Here is a 19,588-nt window from a genome sequence, read left to right as displayed (position 1 = left end):
CAGTCACATACTGTGGACAGGGAACACACAGGCCTGGGTTCTATTAGAGATCTATGTTAGAAAACAGTGAGGAATTCACCAACATGGCCTCTTCAGAGGCCAGATAATCTAGTCATGGCAAACAGAACTAAGACCTGCAGGAGCTTAACATACTGTTATGCTGCGTGGCGGTCGCCAGGAACACCTTGTTTTGGTGGTGGAGAGGGTGAAGAACAGGTTTGTGTTTGTGGCTACCTGCTGCAGAACGCCTTCGAGGCAGAGGCACGCCCACTTGGAAGCACAATTCTTCTGGAAGTGGGAGGAAAGCAGAAACGGGAGCTGTCCTTGTCCTGGGGCAGAAGTTAGCTAACAGCCACCCAGCAAGTGCGGGAGTACGGTATGTTCACTCTGCACGAGAGAGATCACAGACAGTGTGCAGCCTTGCTTGCTGGGAAGTACCCATTTGTGAGTAGGGGAGAATTTCCCTAACTGTTCAGGGTTGCAAAGCTTCTTAAAGATACTCATTTAAGAAAATGATCAAGAAAAAAGAGAGCAGTCAGGTTGTTTTAGAAATATAATTTATTTACTTATTCATCTTTAAAATGGGGTAAGTAAACCAAACGTCTGGTGTAAAGTGCTTCAGTAAGGCTGTGTTGGCTTTGCGCGTGATTACGCGGTGTGGGAAATGGAGTATAATGAGCTGCTGTAGATGACAACCAGGCAGTACCATGTCTGGGTCTGTGAAGATGTGCTCTGCTTCACTCTCCTCTGCACATGCCACAGCCTCCTGCTGACAACGGCTGGACCTGCTGTTTGGGTTTCTTAGAATCCCAGCTTCAGGAGGAGTTTTCTAGGGAAAAAAGGACTTCACACCGGGGACTTGATTATTCAGGTCCCGGGAGGCTTTGCAAGACAGAACCTAAAGTTTCCAGTATTCAAAAATACCTGTTGTACCTAGTGATGCAGAGAACGATGAGTTCTCTCAAGAGCCTTGTAACTGTGAGGCAGGCAATGCCTCTGCAGCAGGAAGTAACGTTTGTCTTTCTGGCCTAGTCAAGGAGGGATCAGTGAGTACCTGGAGCACGGAAAGAAGGTACTCATAGGCTACTTTGCTTGGATCACATACACCCACCCTCGCCAGTGAAGCAGAAAGGAGAAAACATCTTTGGCCGTTACTGTGAATCCCCAGGAGTTATCCAGTCTTTTCTCAAGTACACATTAACCTTGTGACTCCACTAAAACATCTTGCATACATCTAGGCACAGCCTGAGGACAGCGTAGAAGAGGAGGCACCTAGAGGCGGGAAGAGGATGAAGAGGAGGGAAGAAGGACGCCAGTGAAAGGAGACTTGGAAATGAAGCAGGAGGAGACCGGTGAGCATGGAGAACTGGCTGGGCAGTTTGTGAGCGCCATGCCCACCTCAGTGCCCCACGACAAGGGGACCTGGTTTTCTGAGGCATGGGAGTATTTCTACCTGGCTCCTACTTGTGCCGGGAACCACCACACTCAATATGCCACCTGCTGCCTGTGGGGCAAGCAGGTGAGCCGTGGCCCAGGGGTCAAAGTGGGCACACTGCCCTTTGGAAGCATCTGAAAAGCATGCACAGAGAGGAGCTGGAGAAGAGTGGTCACAGCCAGGCAGGGCAGCACCAGGACACACGGCCCCAGGAAACCCAACTCCCTGTCCACATTGAGGGTGACTGGGGAAGGCTCCTGGAGCAAGGGTGCCCTGGCATCGTGGGAAAGCCAGAGGGTAAAGGAAGTGCTGAGGAGGGAGAGGGCGGTGGAGAGGAGGGAGGAAGTCCTGGAAGAGGTGGAAAGGGCCATCCTGGAGACAAAGTGGAAGGTAAGGGCTGAGAAGGCCCCATGCCAGCATGAGAAGGACCTGTCTGCAGTGCGACACCCTTTCCATTCAATTTAAATTGTGCTTACAGTGTCCTTTCTGAAAATACTTTATTCGGCTTAAATATAAAGCACACTGACTTAGTGATAATTTGTTCTTAAGAAAAAGAGTGCATCTTGTGAATTAATCTCAGCAGGTTGAATTGAACAAATGCTTATTTACAGGCTTCCTAGTGTTTGCTGGCCCATGGACAAAACTGCAAAATGTATGAACGAAAGATAAAGATTGTTTTTCCAAGATGGGCCGAACTTGTCATGTTGTTTAGTAAAAATAACAGCATTTGTGCCTAGCGCTTGGTTTGGCGGAGGGGAAGGCTTCCATAGCTGAGTCTGGGCATGAAACTGACTTTTGTGACCTATGTGACCTATGTCACCAGTGACTCTCAGAGACCCCAGTGCTAGCAAAGCACAACCTTCCTGGTTCAGAGTTGTCTGCACTGATACTGGCGGTGATTGGAGACCTGGATGTGAATCTTGCCTTGTGTGATCCAGTGGTAGAAAGACAAACAGGCTTCGGCCTGAGCTCTCTGGAACATGTGATGCATCTTTCTCTCCCACTGTTGCAATATTTTACAGTATGCTTAGATTAAAGCTATTTCCCCAGTATAGTTTATCTGTGTCCTGTTAGTGTTTCCAACAATCCAATATATAAACCAATCAGTTTGTAATTATCACAGTGTAATTATCAAAGACTTTTCAACACACATGGCTTAAACATTCAGAATAAAGAACATAAAAATTTGCTCACAAGTATTTATGTCTAGTCTAATTTCACATTATGTTCTGTCAATGGGGAGAGCCAATGAGGAAGAGATAAAAGAAACTCAGAAAAAAAGATAGAGAGATGGGATAAGTAAAGAGACCTAATAAATGGATAAAAAAAGGAAAGAATAGAAAAACAATGTGAAAATGAGGAAGAGAAAGAGAGAAATTATACTAGGAAAAGTTCACCATGAAAAGAAGGAAAGGTCATGACTGTCTCTCCATGAATTAACTTAATTTTGTTCTGTGCCTACAGACCAGTCCTTCATTTGAAAAGTAGGCTTTGGATTTTATTTGTACCTCCTCTGAAATGTTAACTGCACAACAATCCATTGTTCTCTGATTTAAAAAATATCTGTTCATCTTTAAATGTTCAAAGATGCTTTAAAGAAAGAGAGCCTAATAGTCCATAAGGAGAGAAAAATTTTTTGAGTAGGGAAGAATATGCCTAAAATAGAAATATTAGACTTGGGGCTGGGGATTTAGCTCAGTGGCAAAAGCGCCTGCCTGGCAAGCGCAAGGTCGTGAGTTCGGTTCCCGGTACCGGAGAAAAACCTAGAAATATTAGACTGGATAGTATTCTGGCCTTTGTGCAAGAGTGGACTTCTGTTCTGGAAGATTCCTGTAGCGCCTTTGCTTGTTTAAGTGAGTTGGGAGTGGAGTGTTGAATAGGAGAGAGCTAGAGGACATGGGAAACATGAAGACATGTCCCATTATCTCCTTAACAGCCAATACTTTATGGGCACAAATCTCCCCACAACTGATGAGGCCTTGGTGTAAACATGGCCTCTTGCCTTCTATACTGCTCATTCTAAGTGCTTTAGATTTGTAAAGTAGCTTAGGAACTGGACCTGTAGTCCCTATGAGATGTTTGCAAACAGCAATCTGAACACTAGATTTATGAAAAACACAGATCACTCCATAGATGGATAATGATCTTCTCTGCACACCCTGGGAAGCTGACCACTATTACAGATCTCATGTCCCATGCAGTTTCCTTACAGGGTCATGGTGCCCCTTGTAGCACTCTCTCCACCCATAAGGAAAATCCAGGTGCTCTCTGGTGCAAACCATGATGGCTGAGCATCATGCACCTGGGCATTTAGTCATAGCCACTTTGTGCCACAAAAGATAGTTAAGAAAAAGAGAAGCTGTCATAGCCAGTCTCTTAAAAACAAAAACAAACCCATGCACATCTGGAATGGAATGTAAGAAAGTCAAGTTGTCAGATTAAATGACCACTGTTTATCAGGACCAGAGATTATATTATTTAATTGTTTTGGAGGAGGGGAAGAAACTAGAATATGAGCACAATTTTTTCTTATCCCATGTGAAAGGAAACCTTTGAGAACATTTATTTTACCTGGGGTTCTGAAAATCTGGGGTGAAGTCATAAGGCTGCATGACAGCTAATTAAAGCAGATAATAGTAATCAAAATAAGAAAGACAATGATGTTTATAGAAAACAATGCATCCCACACACTACAGTAAGAATTTTTCATATATTAATTTTATTCTTAAAACAAAGATGCATAGATACTATTATGGATACCTCATATATTTGGGGAACCTGACTATAAAATGTGATAAAATTTGCTCAAAATTTCAGCCAATAAGAGCAAGAGCTAAGAAGAGGGTCCAGATCCCAGTGACTGGAGGCTTGGATCTACCCAGAAGTCAGAGGGTACTGGTTTACTTTTCTTTCTCTCCTGCCTTCCCTCTTGCTGCCAAAGACATAACCAGAGCTCTGAGAAAGTACAGCAGGGCACATTTTTTTCTTGTCACTTTGAAATAAAAATAATGGGAAAGCTGGTGCAAGAAATGGATTGCAAGAAATTAAATGTCAGCTGAACAAAATCCTCATTCTTACACCAGGATTCACACTGCTTTCTGTCCTACTTTTCTCTCAATTTTTTTTTAAGGAGAAGTTTAAACAATTGAGTTCATTTGAGTTTTATTTTTCTAGGAAATTTAAGGACTACAGATTCAGGTTATACCTTCTGAGAGCCCTAAGTCAAAGTAAGGATCCCAATTTGGTTTCTAGAATTAACTCCGTTTCTTTTCCTCTCCATCAGCAATTAATCAGTTAAGGACTAAGGAGTAAGGTCCTTTGCAAGAACATTCTTGGTAGGTATATAACCTGACATACCCTGGCATGTGACAGTATAGATTTTCAAAGGCTTTCAGGTCACTCACCTTTCCCAAGACATCCACAGTTTTGTTTTCCATAACCATAGGGATTTCTGGCTTAGCTTAAAGACAAATAAAATGGTTAGTGGCACTAAACGCAGTTTTAAGTAGTTGTGTGTGTGTGTGTGTGTGTGTGTGTGTGTGTGCATATGCATGCATTTGTTCTATGAGAAAGACTAACTATCCATCAGATATTTATTAAACACCTACTCCATGCCTGACAGTAAGCTAAAAGTCAAGGAAACAAAGGCAGGCAAATTATATTCACTGAAGTTTACATTTTCATGGAAAATGCAGATAAATAAGCTGGAAGTTATAATACACTGAAGTAAGCACAGTGATTGAGACCATGTAGGATTGGAAGAAAGCTTTTCAGGAAAGCTTCTGACCTGACCCTGGAGGTTAAGGGGCTTGGGAAAATGCAATATGCAACTGAAACCAGAGTGGGGATCAGCGGTAAACCACGCGAGACGAGAATGCAGCGGAATGCAGGGGCAGACAGTAGGGAAAGAAGAGGTGTCCATGTGGCCAAAGGCCAGGAAGTAAAGTGTCACTTTCAGGGCCTAGATGAGAACCAGGAAAAATGCATGACCTTTTTATTTTTTGTTTGCATGGCACTAGAGAAACATCAAGAGTAGTTCAGCAATTCTGTTGTCCTGGTAGGTTGTGAGTCTTTCAAAGCCAGAGAGTATGTTCCCATCTCTTTGACTCCAGCACTTCGCGCCCAGCACAAAGTACACCTTGAGTACATCGTGTTACACTGAAGTGACTTCAAGTAAGTTCTTGCCTACAGCAGGCAGAGCTTCCCTCGCCGGTGGAAAGAACATTAAGACCCTTTGCCCAGTTGCTGTCTGTGCTTGCTACATCTGCTTCGCATTGCCTTCTACACACTGCACAGTCTTGCAAGGCACAATCTCTGCCTGAAGATTCTTTGGGATGGTAAGAACACCATCTTTCGGAAAGAAAAGCTGGAAGGAGCTAATGAGATTTAGTAGCTAAATATCATGGCTTCCCTGCCCTTCACTGGAGATAACGTTGATGTGTGTTCTGTGCTAAGACCCAGTGTTCCTGTGGAACTGATTTCTAAGCCCATGGTAGTAACCGGTTTAATCGTGCACATGCTATTATTCAGGTTCAATTTCTCCTTCCTCTTGCTTCCCAGGATGACATCTCCAATAAACTAACTAAATTAGCTCAAATCCTTGCTGCAATGTTTTCTTTCAGGAGAAAGCAAACCAACATGTGACCCTAAAACTCTCAAGAGAGGAAGACATTTGACATTCTACTAGCTGATGAGCACCAATAGAAGGAAGGACCTGAAAGAAGCAACAATTCCTAAAACTTGCAGGGCTGATCAAAAGAGACAGCATCTCTTTGTTGCTTAAGATAATCAAATTTTCACCTTAGGAATAAGGAAAGCAAACTTGTGCTGGGAGGTAGCTCCTTCCCAAGGAAAGTGACAGAAGGCAAGTGAGGGAGATGCAGGAGGCAGCAAAGGACCTGATCTGTAGACAGTGGAAAGCTAGTTGAGGCATAGTTTAGAAAGAAATGAGTAGGTCAGGTTATGGAGAACGGATAGGTGATATATTTGGATATTCAGTTTTCATGTTGCATGTTTGGTTTATTCAATATGGGGAATCACTGATAGATACAGAGCACGTTCTTATACAGTATGTATTGTACCTCTGCGCTAGGGCCACTGTAATGTACATTCAGGTGATACCCACAAGCTGATCAAAGCCTGGATGAAATGCTATCCAAATACAACCCACCCAGCCAATACACTAAATGAGAATGCCATTAGGCTGGGAAAATCTCATCCTGTGAATAAGCAGGCAGAGGGTCACATTCTAAGGACCCACCAAAAGGAGTTCAGAGAAACAGCAAGAAAAATATAGAGACAGACATACAGAACCAGAGAGGTGATAGGAGCCAGAGGTAAAGGAGTGAAAAGCTTTCAAGATCAATGTGAAAATATTCTGATCCGTAAAGAGATCGTTAGGTATATCAAAAGTGTACCAATACAATGAATTAGGTAAAAAGATACAGTGCGTGGCTTAAGTGTTGATGAGGCAATTAGATCCTGTTATGATACAAAAACCCTCGGTTAAACAGGGCCACAACTTGTCTAATTTAAAATTGACACTTTCTTCTGCATCTTGGATAGCTGCCTTCCCCTTTTGCAAATTGTTTTGTTTTGCTCAGAATACTGTATCTTGTGATTTTCCATACAGAAAGGTTCAAAATAAAAACAACGGTTTTACTTGCTGTACTATTCAGAGAGCCGAGGGGCAATTTAGCAACCTATGCCCTTAGGTTTTATAGTCTGTTTACCTCATTTTCTAAAATAATTAATTGCTTATCCATATGACAGTTTTCCTCTTTGCCTTCTTTTAAAATGGCTTTTAAAAAAGTACAAGACTTGGCCACAGAAATGATAAAGTATCAAGGGCCAGAGACTGCTGCTTATTAATATCTCCTTGCACCACAGGGCAAAATGGAATGTGAACGTTCTCATCTTAAAATTGCACCCTGCGGAGTCTCTGCATTTTGAAGAAGCACGGTGGATGTTACAGATCAGCTCTGCTCTCCTGAGGATGCGGACTCTGAGGGCTGGGACAGTCTCTGACCCCAGCTGTTCCTGGAAGGATGGGGTGAGGCGACTCCTGCCGAGTTTTTCTGGGCTCCATTTATCACTTTTTTTTTTACCCCTAGTGGCCTTATTCCACCTTGCTCCCGAAGGAGCTAAGATAATTAGACAAATGAGCAATTAGATTTTGATGGTTTATAATTAAATCAATTTCCAGCATCCTTAGGGAAAATGAATGTTGCGGATAAGGCATATATGACTCAGATATGGCTTCTACGTAAAACAGACTCATAGGCGGCTTTCTGCATGATTTTTTTTCCTATGGACAAAATAATTATTCTTTAGCCTTTCACTTTTGTCCTCAGTTCCAACAAGAATAATAAACATCAAAGCAAAACATGATCTGGGAACAGTTATTCTAGTGGGGCTGCTCTCCTGACCAGGCAGGAGCTTCATTTTCTAGGGGACAGCAAGGCATGAGATATTGACAGGAGGATGGTAGGAGCCCGTAGAGCAAAACCCCTTACCAAAGACCTTCACGGTGGTGGAGCTCTTCAGGATTGTGCCAGGCTTGACTCCAACGTGGCAAGAAAACTTCCGGTCATCATCATGGATTTGGACCAGAGAGAGGTGAAGTCTATAGTCTGCACCTAGCTTGACTCTGTCTGTAAATGATGTGGAGTTGCTGATGTGATGATCCCGGGTGATAACAGTTGCCAGAGTGTCATTATCCTCCTAGTGAGAAAAAAAAATGGCCAGTTATATTCAGTTGGGCCAGTTTGGAAGTATGTGTTACATGAGCATTAATTAATTTATTTTTGCAGAATGGAGTGGAATAATGGCTAATTAAAATGAAGAGATATTTAGTAGACTACTAGAGAAAGTATCATTATATTTGACTTTCAATTAAAAACTACTGTCACCCTCTCCAAATAAGAATAGAAGCTTGCAGTTTCTGTTCTGACTTTGCCTTCCTCTTACTACCTTCCAGAAGCTGCATGTCTGAGGTGGGATTTGTGTGCCTGGAAGAAGGAATTAACGGCATATCATTTAGAAAGCTCTGAAATTTTAATGTTGACTTGTAGTAAGGACAGTCTATAAATTTTGCTTATGAAATTTTCACACAAACTGGATAATTATAATGACCTTTCTGGCCAGAATTTCTTTAGGAAAGGAATTCTAGCTCTTCTCAGAAGCAGGACTAGGACAACGTAAAGGTGCAAATAGGGTACAGGGTATGAGGAGGCCTCATTCTCAGGATCTTGGGGGTGAAGTGTTGTAGTGAATGTAGTGAATGCCTCATTGAATTTTTTCCTAGGCACCTCTTTCCTCATTCTAGACACGTATTTCTTCACCCTAATCATGATCCTTGCCCTGACATCCTTATACCCTTATGTGCATTTTACCAGGAGCTTCAAATGTTAACCTGAATTTTGGATATCAGTTTATCTGGTGTATTTGGGTCCTGTACTCCATATTTTGTCTAGTATCTGTGAAGAAAAGCTCTTGTTATTCTCACCCTGCCCTGTAGTTCCATGGGAGAGCTCCCCGTGGTTACTGTTAGAAAATGTGCTGACCTACTTTCCCGTGAGGAGAGAACTCCAGGATAGGACTTGGTAGAAGAAGAAGGGCTAAATCCTCATACCAAGTTACTATAACCCAGTATTCTCAGCTGAGCTTCTTTGAAACTTCTGATGCACAAGGTCCTCTACAGGCTCTAAGCCCATCCCTCTGGGATTAGGCCTGGACTGGGGCATTTTTTTAAAGGTTCTCCAGTGAGCCTGGGCTGAGAACCACTGGCATAACTAAACCACAGATGAAGTACCATGCACAGGGGAAATGGAAAGATCTAAGATATCGAAAGGGTGAACAAGAATGCATTGAAAGGCAGAACGTTGCCAAATAATGAAAGCAAATATCTACAACTTGGAATCCCTAGTTTAAATGATGAGATAAAGTCAAGGTAGAAGAAATGGGAGCCAGGGGGGTGAGTAAATTCAAGTATGGACATATTTTTGAGTTTAATTATACAGATAATTTCGGAATTTACTTAGGGGAGGACTCTCGTGTAGGGCACAACTCTTTGGACGAATATGGCTAGGATTTTCAGCCTTACATATGGACAATACCATAGGGTTGCCTGCAAAGAATCACACCCTGCTAAGTGATGTATGGAAGTGATGTTATGTCCCTTCTCAGAACACCACGAGCCTGTGCTGCTTTTCTCTTTTTTTAGCATGTTTCCCATACATGGTGAATAGATTCGTCATTGGGCATTGGCTCGTATATATACTTCATCTGAATCCTTTCCACCTCCCCTTCCCTCTTTTCCATCTCCCTGCATCTCCAGGTTGGTTGTGCAGCTGCACACAGTCTATCTCCTTGCTTACCATCATTTCTCTTTTAGTTTGCTTTATTTTTTATTTTTTGCGGTACCAGGGATCGAACTCACGACCTAGCGCTTGCCAGGCAGGCGCTTATGCCACTGAGATATATCCCCAGCCCTAGTTTGCTTTTTAAATGATTTATATTTTGGTTTTCTCATACAAACAAAACCACGTGATATATAACCTTAGTGTCTGTTTTATTTCACCTAGCAGTATGAACTCATGCACTATTTTCCTAATGAAGACGATTCAACCGTCCAGAACAAAAGAACAAAAGTGTATGCGTGAGACTGGGTCTCCAGGGAGCTCCAGTGACTGTGAGCGCTGCCAAAGCGGAAGGCATTTCCCTGGGCGGGTCTGAGGCCAGGAGTTAAGCGAGCAGGCTTCCCCTGCAGGTCCTTCAGCACAAGAGTCGTTGTACAGCCTCTTGCTCGTGCATGCACTGCTTTGTAAGAATTTTGGAGATAAAAATGTTCTTGGTTATTCAGTGTGTGGCTTGCCATTTGGAACATTTTTATCTGTGGTTTTGTTGTGGGAAGAAAGGTAGCCACATGCTGTAGACTGCTAAGAAAAATGGCCTTTGCTTTTATTATGTAGCAGGGTATTGTTAGCTCCAGTGGTTTATTTGATGGAGAAAAGATACCATAAAGAAACAAATGCATAAAAGGCAAGTTATGCACATATTGTCTTGTTTTGCTTTTTACTGGGTAACCAACTGCTGCAGAGGAAGCTTGTTTCTTCATTGGAAAGATACTACTCATTCGCAAAATTCCCTGTTATCTATAATACAAGGGATTCCTGAGAGAATTTACAATCCCGAGAAATCTACAGTTCCACATTTTATAAAGGGTATTGTGACAAAACCTGCATGTGAGTGTCTACCTTCACTAAGCAAGCAACAGGAGACGTAGCTAAAAGTAGCCTAGGCAATGTCTAGACCTGGGTAGTGTCTAATGCTGAGAAAGAGAGCGAGAATACTTTTATTCTCTGACTCCTCTAAACTTTTATACCCTTATTAGTCATAGCCTAAGTTTATTTAGCATCTAGTATTTTTTAGGTACTATGTAAAGTTCTTTCAAATGTTGTTTATAGTCCTCATAATGATTTGGAATAAATTGAGGTTATTAATTTGCTCATTTGCTCAAAGTTAACATAGTGTAAAAGGGTATTTAAGTCACAACATTTCAAGATAAGACTGCTCAGAACCATGGGTAAATAAGAGTCAAAGACAACATGTATTAATAAAATCCAAACAACAGAAAATAAAATTGATGAAAAACCAGTTGGAGAATCTGGAATAAAAATTTAAAAGAAAGTCCAGAAAGCCAGAATCTTTTGTGTCAGTAACAGATCGCAGGGGTGTGCAAATTGCTGCTGGAAAGGGGTATTCTTGCAATATATTGACCCACTTTTGGTACTGTATTAGGCATCGTGGTTAAACATCCAATGCTTGATGCACCAACTCTTACCTGATATGTAATAATGCTTCTAGGTAACCTGGTCTACAGGAAACACACTGGTAGGGGGTCCTTAAGCAGAGCCTTTGATGCTACCTGTTTTTCTTGTTTTTCTCTGCTCTTCAAAGAAAAAAATTGTCTCCTTATCAAATATTAATAAATATGTCTAAAGCCTTATCAGCTTCCAACTTGATGGACCCTTACATTTTAATGGGCAATATATATGTATATGTATATATATATATATCCTGACACTTAGCACATGGTTAATTATACAAGTTTAATGCCCTCCAGTAACCCATGATCAACCTACTCTATTTCATTAGTATGTACTGTTTGCCAGGCTAAAAGCAAGAAATTTTTTAGTCATTGCTATGTGTTGTTTCTTTGTCCCTTCCAAAAGTCATGTTAAAATTTAATCATTATGTAATGCAAACTTGTGGTAATACAAAATAAAAAAGTGAGAAAAAGAAATTTAATTCCCAATATAACAGTGCAAAAGGGGTAGCTGCATAGCACTTGCCTGACAAAGGTAAAGTTCTGAGTTCAATTCCTGCTACCACCCCTGCTCACAAAAAACCCTGCAAAAAAACAGTGCTGAGAGGATGTGACTGGGCTCAGGGAGGGCTCAGTGGTACAGTGCTTTCTTAGCAAGCACAAGGCTGTAGGTTCAATCTACAGTCCTTCCCAAGAAAGGGCAGAGGGGTTGTGGAAGTGGGTTTTCCCTCTTGCACACTTCTGCTATGTGCCTGAGGATGCAGCACTCCACCTGCACTCTTGGAAGCAGAAAGACCAGTACCTAAGTGGTGGCACCTTGGTTCTGGACACCTCAGCCATCAGAATCTGGAGAGCATTAATTCTTATTGCTATAACTTAGTCTTAGGGATTCTTTTATAGAAGCACAAAATGGACTGTGACAGTCAAACAGCCATACATCGCTCAATCTGACATCCTGCCACTGTCAGCCCTTTCTGTACCTGCCACTGATGGGCATCATGGCCATGAAGACACAGGAAACCCAGGCTGGTTGGAAAATACAATTCTTTGAACAATTTAAACACAGCCAGAACTCAAGCATGCGTTTAGCTGCAGAGGAAGCTGCTGCTGCAGAGGAAGCTTGTTTCTTCATTGGAAAGATACTACTCATTTGCAAAATTTCCTGTTATCTATACTCTAAGGGATTCCTGAGAGACTTTACAGTCCCTAGACTGTACTCAATAGCATGCATTTTCTTTAACATTGTGTTGTTTTGTGCATCATGGTTTATTCCCTAAACTTTGATGACAATGTTGATACTTATTTGCATTAATGATTTTGTTTTTGGTGTCTCCTTAAACTTTGCTGACAAGGTGGACGGTCTCACCCACTTCCCGCTCATCTGAGCCCCTAGGTTACACAGATAGTAAGTGGTGAGCCAGGACCTGAAGATAAGATTTTCCCTCCAAAGACCCTGCTGGTACTGTCTGCCATAGAGAGTCTCACAGAAGTGGTAGGACGTGCCTTTGCCTCTGCAGCAGATAGTCTGCTTGAAGATAGGAACAGATTCACAAGAAAAAGCTAGAAAGGTGAAGACCAAAAGAAGAGAAATAAATGCACAATGAAGTATGTACACAAATGTAATGAAATAATTATGATGAAGGATGGATGGAGTCACATTGAGTCATGGTAAACTGCTGTATCATGCTCCTTCTATCAAATCCTAAAATAATTCACTGAGAATTTTCCATTTTTCACTAGTACTAGAATTTTCAGTCCAGAAGAGGGATATCAGTACTACTGGACTTAGTGGTGTTTTCTCCTCTCTGGGCCCCCTAAGTTCCCCAGAACGAGCTCCACATCAGAGTCAGCTCTATTGACCACAGCAGGTAGCAGGTGCTGGGTGTTCAGAGCTGGTCCTGCAAACATTGTTAACTGCATTGATCGCTAAATCTTCATCTCCAAACTGCTTCTGATATTCACATTTCCCTGTCTGTTCTCTACCTAGTCGGTGCTATCAAAGCAGACTGCTTGCAAATCTATTGCTCTGGAGCACCAGAACAGCGTTTCGCCAATATCATTATTGTTCACACGTTGTAGTTCGGCTGATGCTTTGTTTTTTGATTACAGCAAAGAAAATTAAGGTCGGCTGCCATTAGGTAAGACATTACAGTTTTGTTTTCTGAATAGAGATGCTGCCCATAAATATGAGGAACATTGTTTATAGTCTTATTTTGCTTTTCATTTAATTATGAAATGGCACAAAATTTTAAAAAACATAATAAAAATATATTTGCAGATAAAAAATATGTAAAGCTTTAAAATATAGCTATGACTCAGTTGTGTTCTTTTATTGTTAATACTGAACTGTTTGAATTTCAAATATTCCTGTCCTTGTCTTCATGATTTAAAGGACTTAGAATGTTTATCTCTTTTTTTATCTACTGATTCCAAGAAGAAATATTCCCTTAGAACCTTCTCCCACGTGCACTACCAACTTGTGCTTACAATTCCTGAAGTCTGCATTTAGCATATGTCTGTGTTCTGCAAACCATCTCTCTAATTAACTAACTCAAAAATAACCTTTTCTAGGAAGGTTTCCTGGGCACATCTAGTCAGAGTTAAACTATTTTCCTCTTATACTGCTATTTTTTACACTTTCATTAAAAGTGTATGGTGTGGCTGAAAATATCTCCGGTATAATTTTGTATCCCTGCAGAACCTATCACTCAAAACAGATTCACCGTGTTTATGGGGTTGAATTAATATTTATACTATGGGAAACCAAGTTGATAGTTTGAAATCAAAATGAAATATCAGAGTACGTTTGGAAGCTCCCAGAATAAGGCTAAAGAATTGCTCAGCTGACTTTATACTTGTATCCTAAGGCATAAAATAAGAAAGAACACTTGTTCTTTATCTACCAGTGGCAGTCCATCTAAACATACATCTGAGACTTCTTATGTGTCCCTCCACTATTCACATACATCCCCGGTTTCCACTGAAGTATTGACCTTTTCTGTGTGCACTTAGGTAACCGAAATAGCTCATGACAGGACAAAGTTATACATATTGTATATTTGCTCCCGATGTCTGTCTGCTTCAGTGTAGTCACAGGCTTGATATGTTGCTTCCCGAAATGCAAAGGATCTGTTCCACCTAACATAGCCTAAGCATGGAAAATAGGTTTCTCAATGATATAGAAAATCCCAAGAATAACTTTTCCCATGAGAGTCATAACTGAGTTAATTAGATTTTATAAAGTTCCACATACAAGAAGACATGATTTTGGTTTTCTATTGACCTAGATAAGTTTAGTTTGTAAAACTGTTTCCAGGATTTGACAAAGCTCTCAGGAAGGAGGTCTTTGCTGCCCTCATAGTTTCTGAGTTTAGTGCAGCAGGTGTTTGCCCTCCTGTGCATCTCTTCATCATCAAAGCCCCATGATTTCATGTTTGTAAGAATCACTGGGTTAGCATCATGATTATTATTGTTAGTTTAGCAAGACACTAAAGATCTAAACACATGGATTAGAGGGAATACTGAAGCCCTCTGCAAGCTTTTAACAGTGGTGACATGAAGTCGTTATCTGCCTGCGTATCAGATTTGCTAAATCCCACAGCCATCAGCAATTGGTTGCCAGAGGTAAATCAGATGACCAAATAGATTTTGACATTTGGAAAGGGAACTGCATAGTAGGAATTCACACGCACATTTGTTAACACAATATTACTTTTGAAGAAATGTTTCCTTCATAAATTCCATCAGTTGTCTATGTCATGATGCAATCTCAAAAGCAACTGTATCGCTCAAGGTCCTTGTAGGTGTTCAGGACGTTCTTGTAGGTGTTCTCACTGTGTGTACTCTCTCCAGGCCTTATTTATTCTAAATGCCCTGGCAGTATTCACAAATACATCTATATGGCCTTTTTAGTTTTTTCTTTGAAAGAAAACACTAGCTAAAGGGTACATTATCAGTTATCTAGTCTTCTATACCTAATGAACTGCCAGTTATTAACCAATCAGCATCATACATTTAGTGACCATCAATTTAATAGGAGGACAACAAATAAGATTGAAGAAAAGGAAAGACAGAAATCACTCCATTCAATTATTTACTAAGTATTTATTGAGTGCCTATGTTCTAGGCTTGCACTAGATGCTAGGGATTTTGGGAGTGAGAGATGCAGGACTTTGCCATCGAAAAGCTCAGGGTCTATAGAAGAAATGGGTTGAGTGAAGACTTTCCATGTTCCTAGAGGAACAGATCACATGCTCATGAGATAAGAACACCACAGTCAAGCAATGGCCAGCAAAAGTCTCTGTAGTTGAACTCTACTAAACAAATCACATTGATAGCAAAATGTGATAATTAAGATGGGAATTTTTGTCCAACTGGAGGAAGCATTAACAATGTAAGAAAGGTATAAACAGAAAATTTCCACGACTTGTTTAGAATAGCAAGTTTTCTGCCTTCACAATATCATCGCCATCTTTAATGTTTTTTCTAACAACTGCATTGTGTCATGTGTATTAAGAACAATTGTTTTATACCTATAGTAAGCATAATTTCCAGGGACATTTACATTGTGGTAGCCAAATTCTTTAAAGTGGAAAACATTTTGTGACAGATGACAAAGAGACATGGTAGATTTTACAACAGTGTGGGAAGTGATTTTAGAATATATTTGTATCTTTGTATGACTGACTACCCCAAAATATCTGGACAGGGAAAAATTATCAGTAGGTTGTACTTTAAAGTCTTCATGTACACCTAGTAATTTGGATTTGGTAGCTTCCTAGAGAATCCTTTTTATATGTAAGGTCTTGTGTCCAAGGTACTCCAAAAAAATCTAATTAACTCACAAGGTGAATGATCAATCATATGAACCATAGTATAACCCAAAGTGTGTCAGCCATTATAGTCACAGGGACCTATGGGTTTTGTAAGAGTTTTCAAATCTGTGTTTTTATTTTGATGACAGTCTAAAAAATTAATATAATCATATTCAGGATCAACTAAACTAATATAATTCTATGTGATTCTTCAATCTTCTTTATGGTATCTTTATAATGTATTATCCTCTTATTATCATTTGGTTTACCAGTTTTAGAGACTTACTATATGTACTGGTTAATAACAAGCTTCCACTGGATTGGCTTATTTTAAAGTTAAAATGGCACAATTCTTTCATATCATTGTTATACTTAATGTTGATTTTATTGACCTGTTATAAGATGAAATTGTTACTTCCCATTTAAAAGATAAATGTCACTCTAATTTTAGTTTTACAAATCAAATTTAGATTTTAAAAACAAAATGACACAGCATGGCAGAATAATGTTGCAGCCTAATCATAAAATAATCAAGGCAGGGAAACTGTAAAAAACACATTCATATTAAGGAACAAGGAAGTTAAATTATACAGCTATATGAGTGACTTTTGCAATATTCAAGTAGAAAAAAATAGTGAGTGAACTAGTCATCATACAGGACATGGTAAGCAACTTAATTAATTAACATGACTATGGTTACTCCATGAAATTTTTAATCGATGTTAAGAAATATCAGCATTAAAAAAAAAAAAAGAAATATCAGCATTATTTTTTAGGATATCCTAGTAAATTGTTTTATCAAACTAATAGATCAGTATTTTATTTTTGTTCAATAGGTGTTTTTAAATTAGAAAGTCTTTCATGAGAAAAGACAGACTTATGGCTTTGTTATGGTTTTTGTCTGCATGTCTCCCCAAGTTCTCATGCAGTCGTGGGGCTGGCTTTTAGAGTTTATGATTAATTCATGGGTGTGAGTGCTATATTGCTCTGGGGCGGATAGTTTGCATCTGTAAGGGAGAGACAGAGGCTGCTTGCCCCCATTCCTCCCTTTTGCTCTTGTTACCTTTGCTGTTTGCTGCCACCATGAAGGTTTGCCCTCTGCCATGTGCCCCTCTGCCTTGCAGCCAGCCAAGTATGGATGGAAACCTCCACAAACTGTAAGCTAAATAAACCTTTCCTTCCTTCATCTTGGGCACTGGGTATTTTGTCTCAGCAACAAGAGAAAAGTAACCAAGGCAGTTTCCTAAAATTTTCTGAGCTAGAAACAACTATGGTCCTGCCTCCCCCTGTGGTGTTGATAGAGCTGAACAGTGACTATTTCTTATGCAAAGCTTGTTTCTCTCATGTACGTTTACTACTTATATTTTATAAGCATTGCATTTTGTGTTTCCTGACCTGAAGCAACCCTATAGTTTCTGCAGAATGTATTAATACAGATTGTGGTAAAAAGGGGCTTTATGTTTTTTGCATGTTTATGAGTAGGGGATTGTGGTAGGTGTGACTCCTCTCCGGGACACCATCACATTCTATTCTCTGTCTAATCATGGTTTAGTAGATGGTCTGAAGTAGAAATTAACCTTTAGGAGCTAGTTTCTCTGATTAATCCACTGCATTCATAGGCTGGAGTCTTCCCTAGCTGGAAGAAATCTCTGTGTCCTTTGCTTTTCCCAGCCCCTCCCTGGTCACCAGCATAATGCCTGCCTCTCATGTGTGTTTCTCTGTTATGACTTGTTGTTCATTTTACCTCATTAATATTTCAAGATCATTGCAGTTATTCATTGAAAAAGGCAACACTTACCACCAGCCATGCAAAGGTGGACTCAGACAAAATTTCTGAGGAGATATTTTGAAAGCATGGTATTTCCAAAGTCTGATTTATCTCTATTTCTATTGTACGGTTTTTCCTCCATTCATCCTGTGGAACTATAACAAAACATAAGGGAGAAAATACATGGATCTTTGAGAGTGCTTTTTATTGAAGAGACAAAAGCAATTGTAGTATGGAAAGTCATCTATCTTCCGGGTGTAGGTTTGAAGTAAAGAGGGAGAACCCCACTACCATCCTCATTAAGTAAATGGCAGTACCAAGACACAGGAAGCTCAGAGGTCCTATGTACATGCACCCCCTGCATCTACTGCAGCGCAACCCCCTACACTCAGTGATGCGTACCAGGGTGGAGCATTCTCTAAGGTCAGACGTTTACACATCATTATTACCCAAAGTCTGTATTTACATTAGGGTTCACTCTTAAAGTTGTACAACCCCTGGATTTGGACAAATTTCCATGCCAGGTACTGACCATTATGATATCATATAGAATAGTTCTGTTGCCTGCTTCTTTTCAATTTCCTTAGTTCCTATCAACTGCTGATCTTTATGCTGAGTTCATATCTAATTACCCTTTTAGAGCTTATAGACATTTCATCAACAAAAGAATAATGCAGAAAATATATAAGGAAGTCTGAGAAAGTATGGTGAATTATTTTCACTTTAAATTTATTATGAGATAAACATCTGTGTCGCCTCCTGTTGGAAATTTGTATAGATATTTATGTGCTTTGGTGACTAAATCATACCACTAAGGGAAAATTGATAAATTAAAAAGAACTCCTTCCAGTAACCCCAAATCTTATTTTAATATCTGCATAAGCCCCCTTCTCTCCTCTCTCTCTCACTATATATGCATTTGAAACCTATATAACCACATGTTACATATAACTTATATATACACACATTTTCTCAAACTTTGCAACCCCGATTACAGACAAATGTTGCATATATTCTTATTTAAAATGTTTTGCATGGGCCAGGGATATAGCTCAGTGGCACAGTGCCTGCTTTGCAAGTTCAAGGTCCAGTGTTCCAGTCCCAGTGCCAGGAAAAAAAGGAAAGAAAGTAAAATGTTTTGCATGATTATTGAACTAGTAGTGGTTGACATTTTTACAGGCTTTGTATTATTTCATCAAATATACCCAATGTCATTTGTTTAGTTTTTTCCAATTATTAAATCATTACTTCCTTTCAATGTGGGCTTTTGTTTTATTTTAAACTGTTACATGCTCTATAACAGGGACCACCCTTATGCTAATGGTTGTCTTCTGACCATTTAGCTACCTAAGATAAATTTGCAGAATATAATGGCTAGAGCAAGGGTTATGAACATTCATACTGCTTGCTACCAGCAGTACGTTATTTTAAGAAATGACATATTTCTTAGCTTCAGAATATTATGTCTGACCTTTAGATTTTTCTTATATTCAATCTATCATTAATACTACCTGTTCAACAGTAAAAAGAAAGCCCAGGAATTGGGAAAAAAATTTTATCCAGCTGCCCCTCAGACAAAAGGCTGCCACCTAGAATACATAAGGAATTAAAAAAAATCAGGCCCCCAAAATTGAAAGACCCAATCCAAAAATGGGCATCTGAGATGAACACACTTCTCAGAGGAAGAAATACTAACCACGAATAAATATATGAAAAAATGTTCAACATCATTAGTCATTAGA

At 39.9% G+C, this 19,588-nt stretch overlaps 2 protein-coding genes across 5 annotated transcripts in view; one reads left to right on the top strand and one right to left on the bottom strand.

Annotated features, from left to right (window-relative positions):
* Positions 1-19,588, bottom strand: part of Cd96 (CD96 molecule) — an 86,135-nt gene that overhangs the window by 47,640 nt on the left and 18,907 nt on the right. For all 4 annotated transcript variants that reach the window (XR_261254.1, XM_005386365.2, XM_013515037.1 and 1 more), the window contains exons 3-5: positions 17,877-18,001; positions 7,951-8,158; positions 4,840-4,895 (exon numbers count right to left, since the gene is read on the bottom strand). Coding sequence is in view for 3 of the 4 variants with exons in the window: in XM_005386365.2 (XP_005386422.1) it covers positions 4,840-4,895; positions 7,951-8,158; positions 17,877-18,001 (389 nt within the window). In the remaining variant the exon portion in view is untranslated. The remainder of the gene's footprint in view (positions 1-4,839; positions 4,896-7,950; positions 8,159-17,876; positions 18,002-19,588) is intronic.
* Positions 115-1,900, top strand: Zbed2 (zinc finger, BED-type containing 2). The gene is given in 4 exon segments (XM_005386598.1): positions 115-294; positions 1,277-1,547; positions 1,550-1,700; positions 1,702-1,900. Coding segments are annotated over 4 exon segments (801 nt in total).

The sequence above is a fragment of the Chinchilla lanigera genome, unplaced genomic scaffold (assembly GCF_000276665.1).
Source record: "Chinchilla lanigera isolate Chin_1 unplaced genomic scaffold, ChiLan1.0 scaffold00026, whole genome shotgun sequence".
In the NCBI taxonomy this organism is placed as follows: Eukaryota; Metazoa; Chordata; class Mammalia; order Rodentia; family Chinchillidae; genus Chinchilla; species Chinchilla lanigera.
The sequence above is the reverse complement of the archived record's forward strand: the minus strand, read 5'-3'. Positions and strand labels throughout refer to the sequence as shown.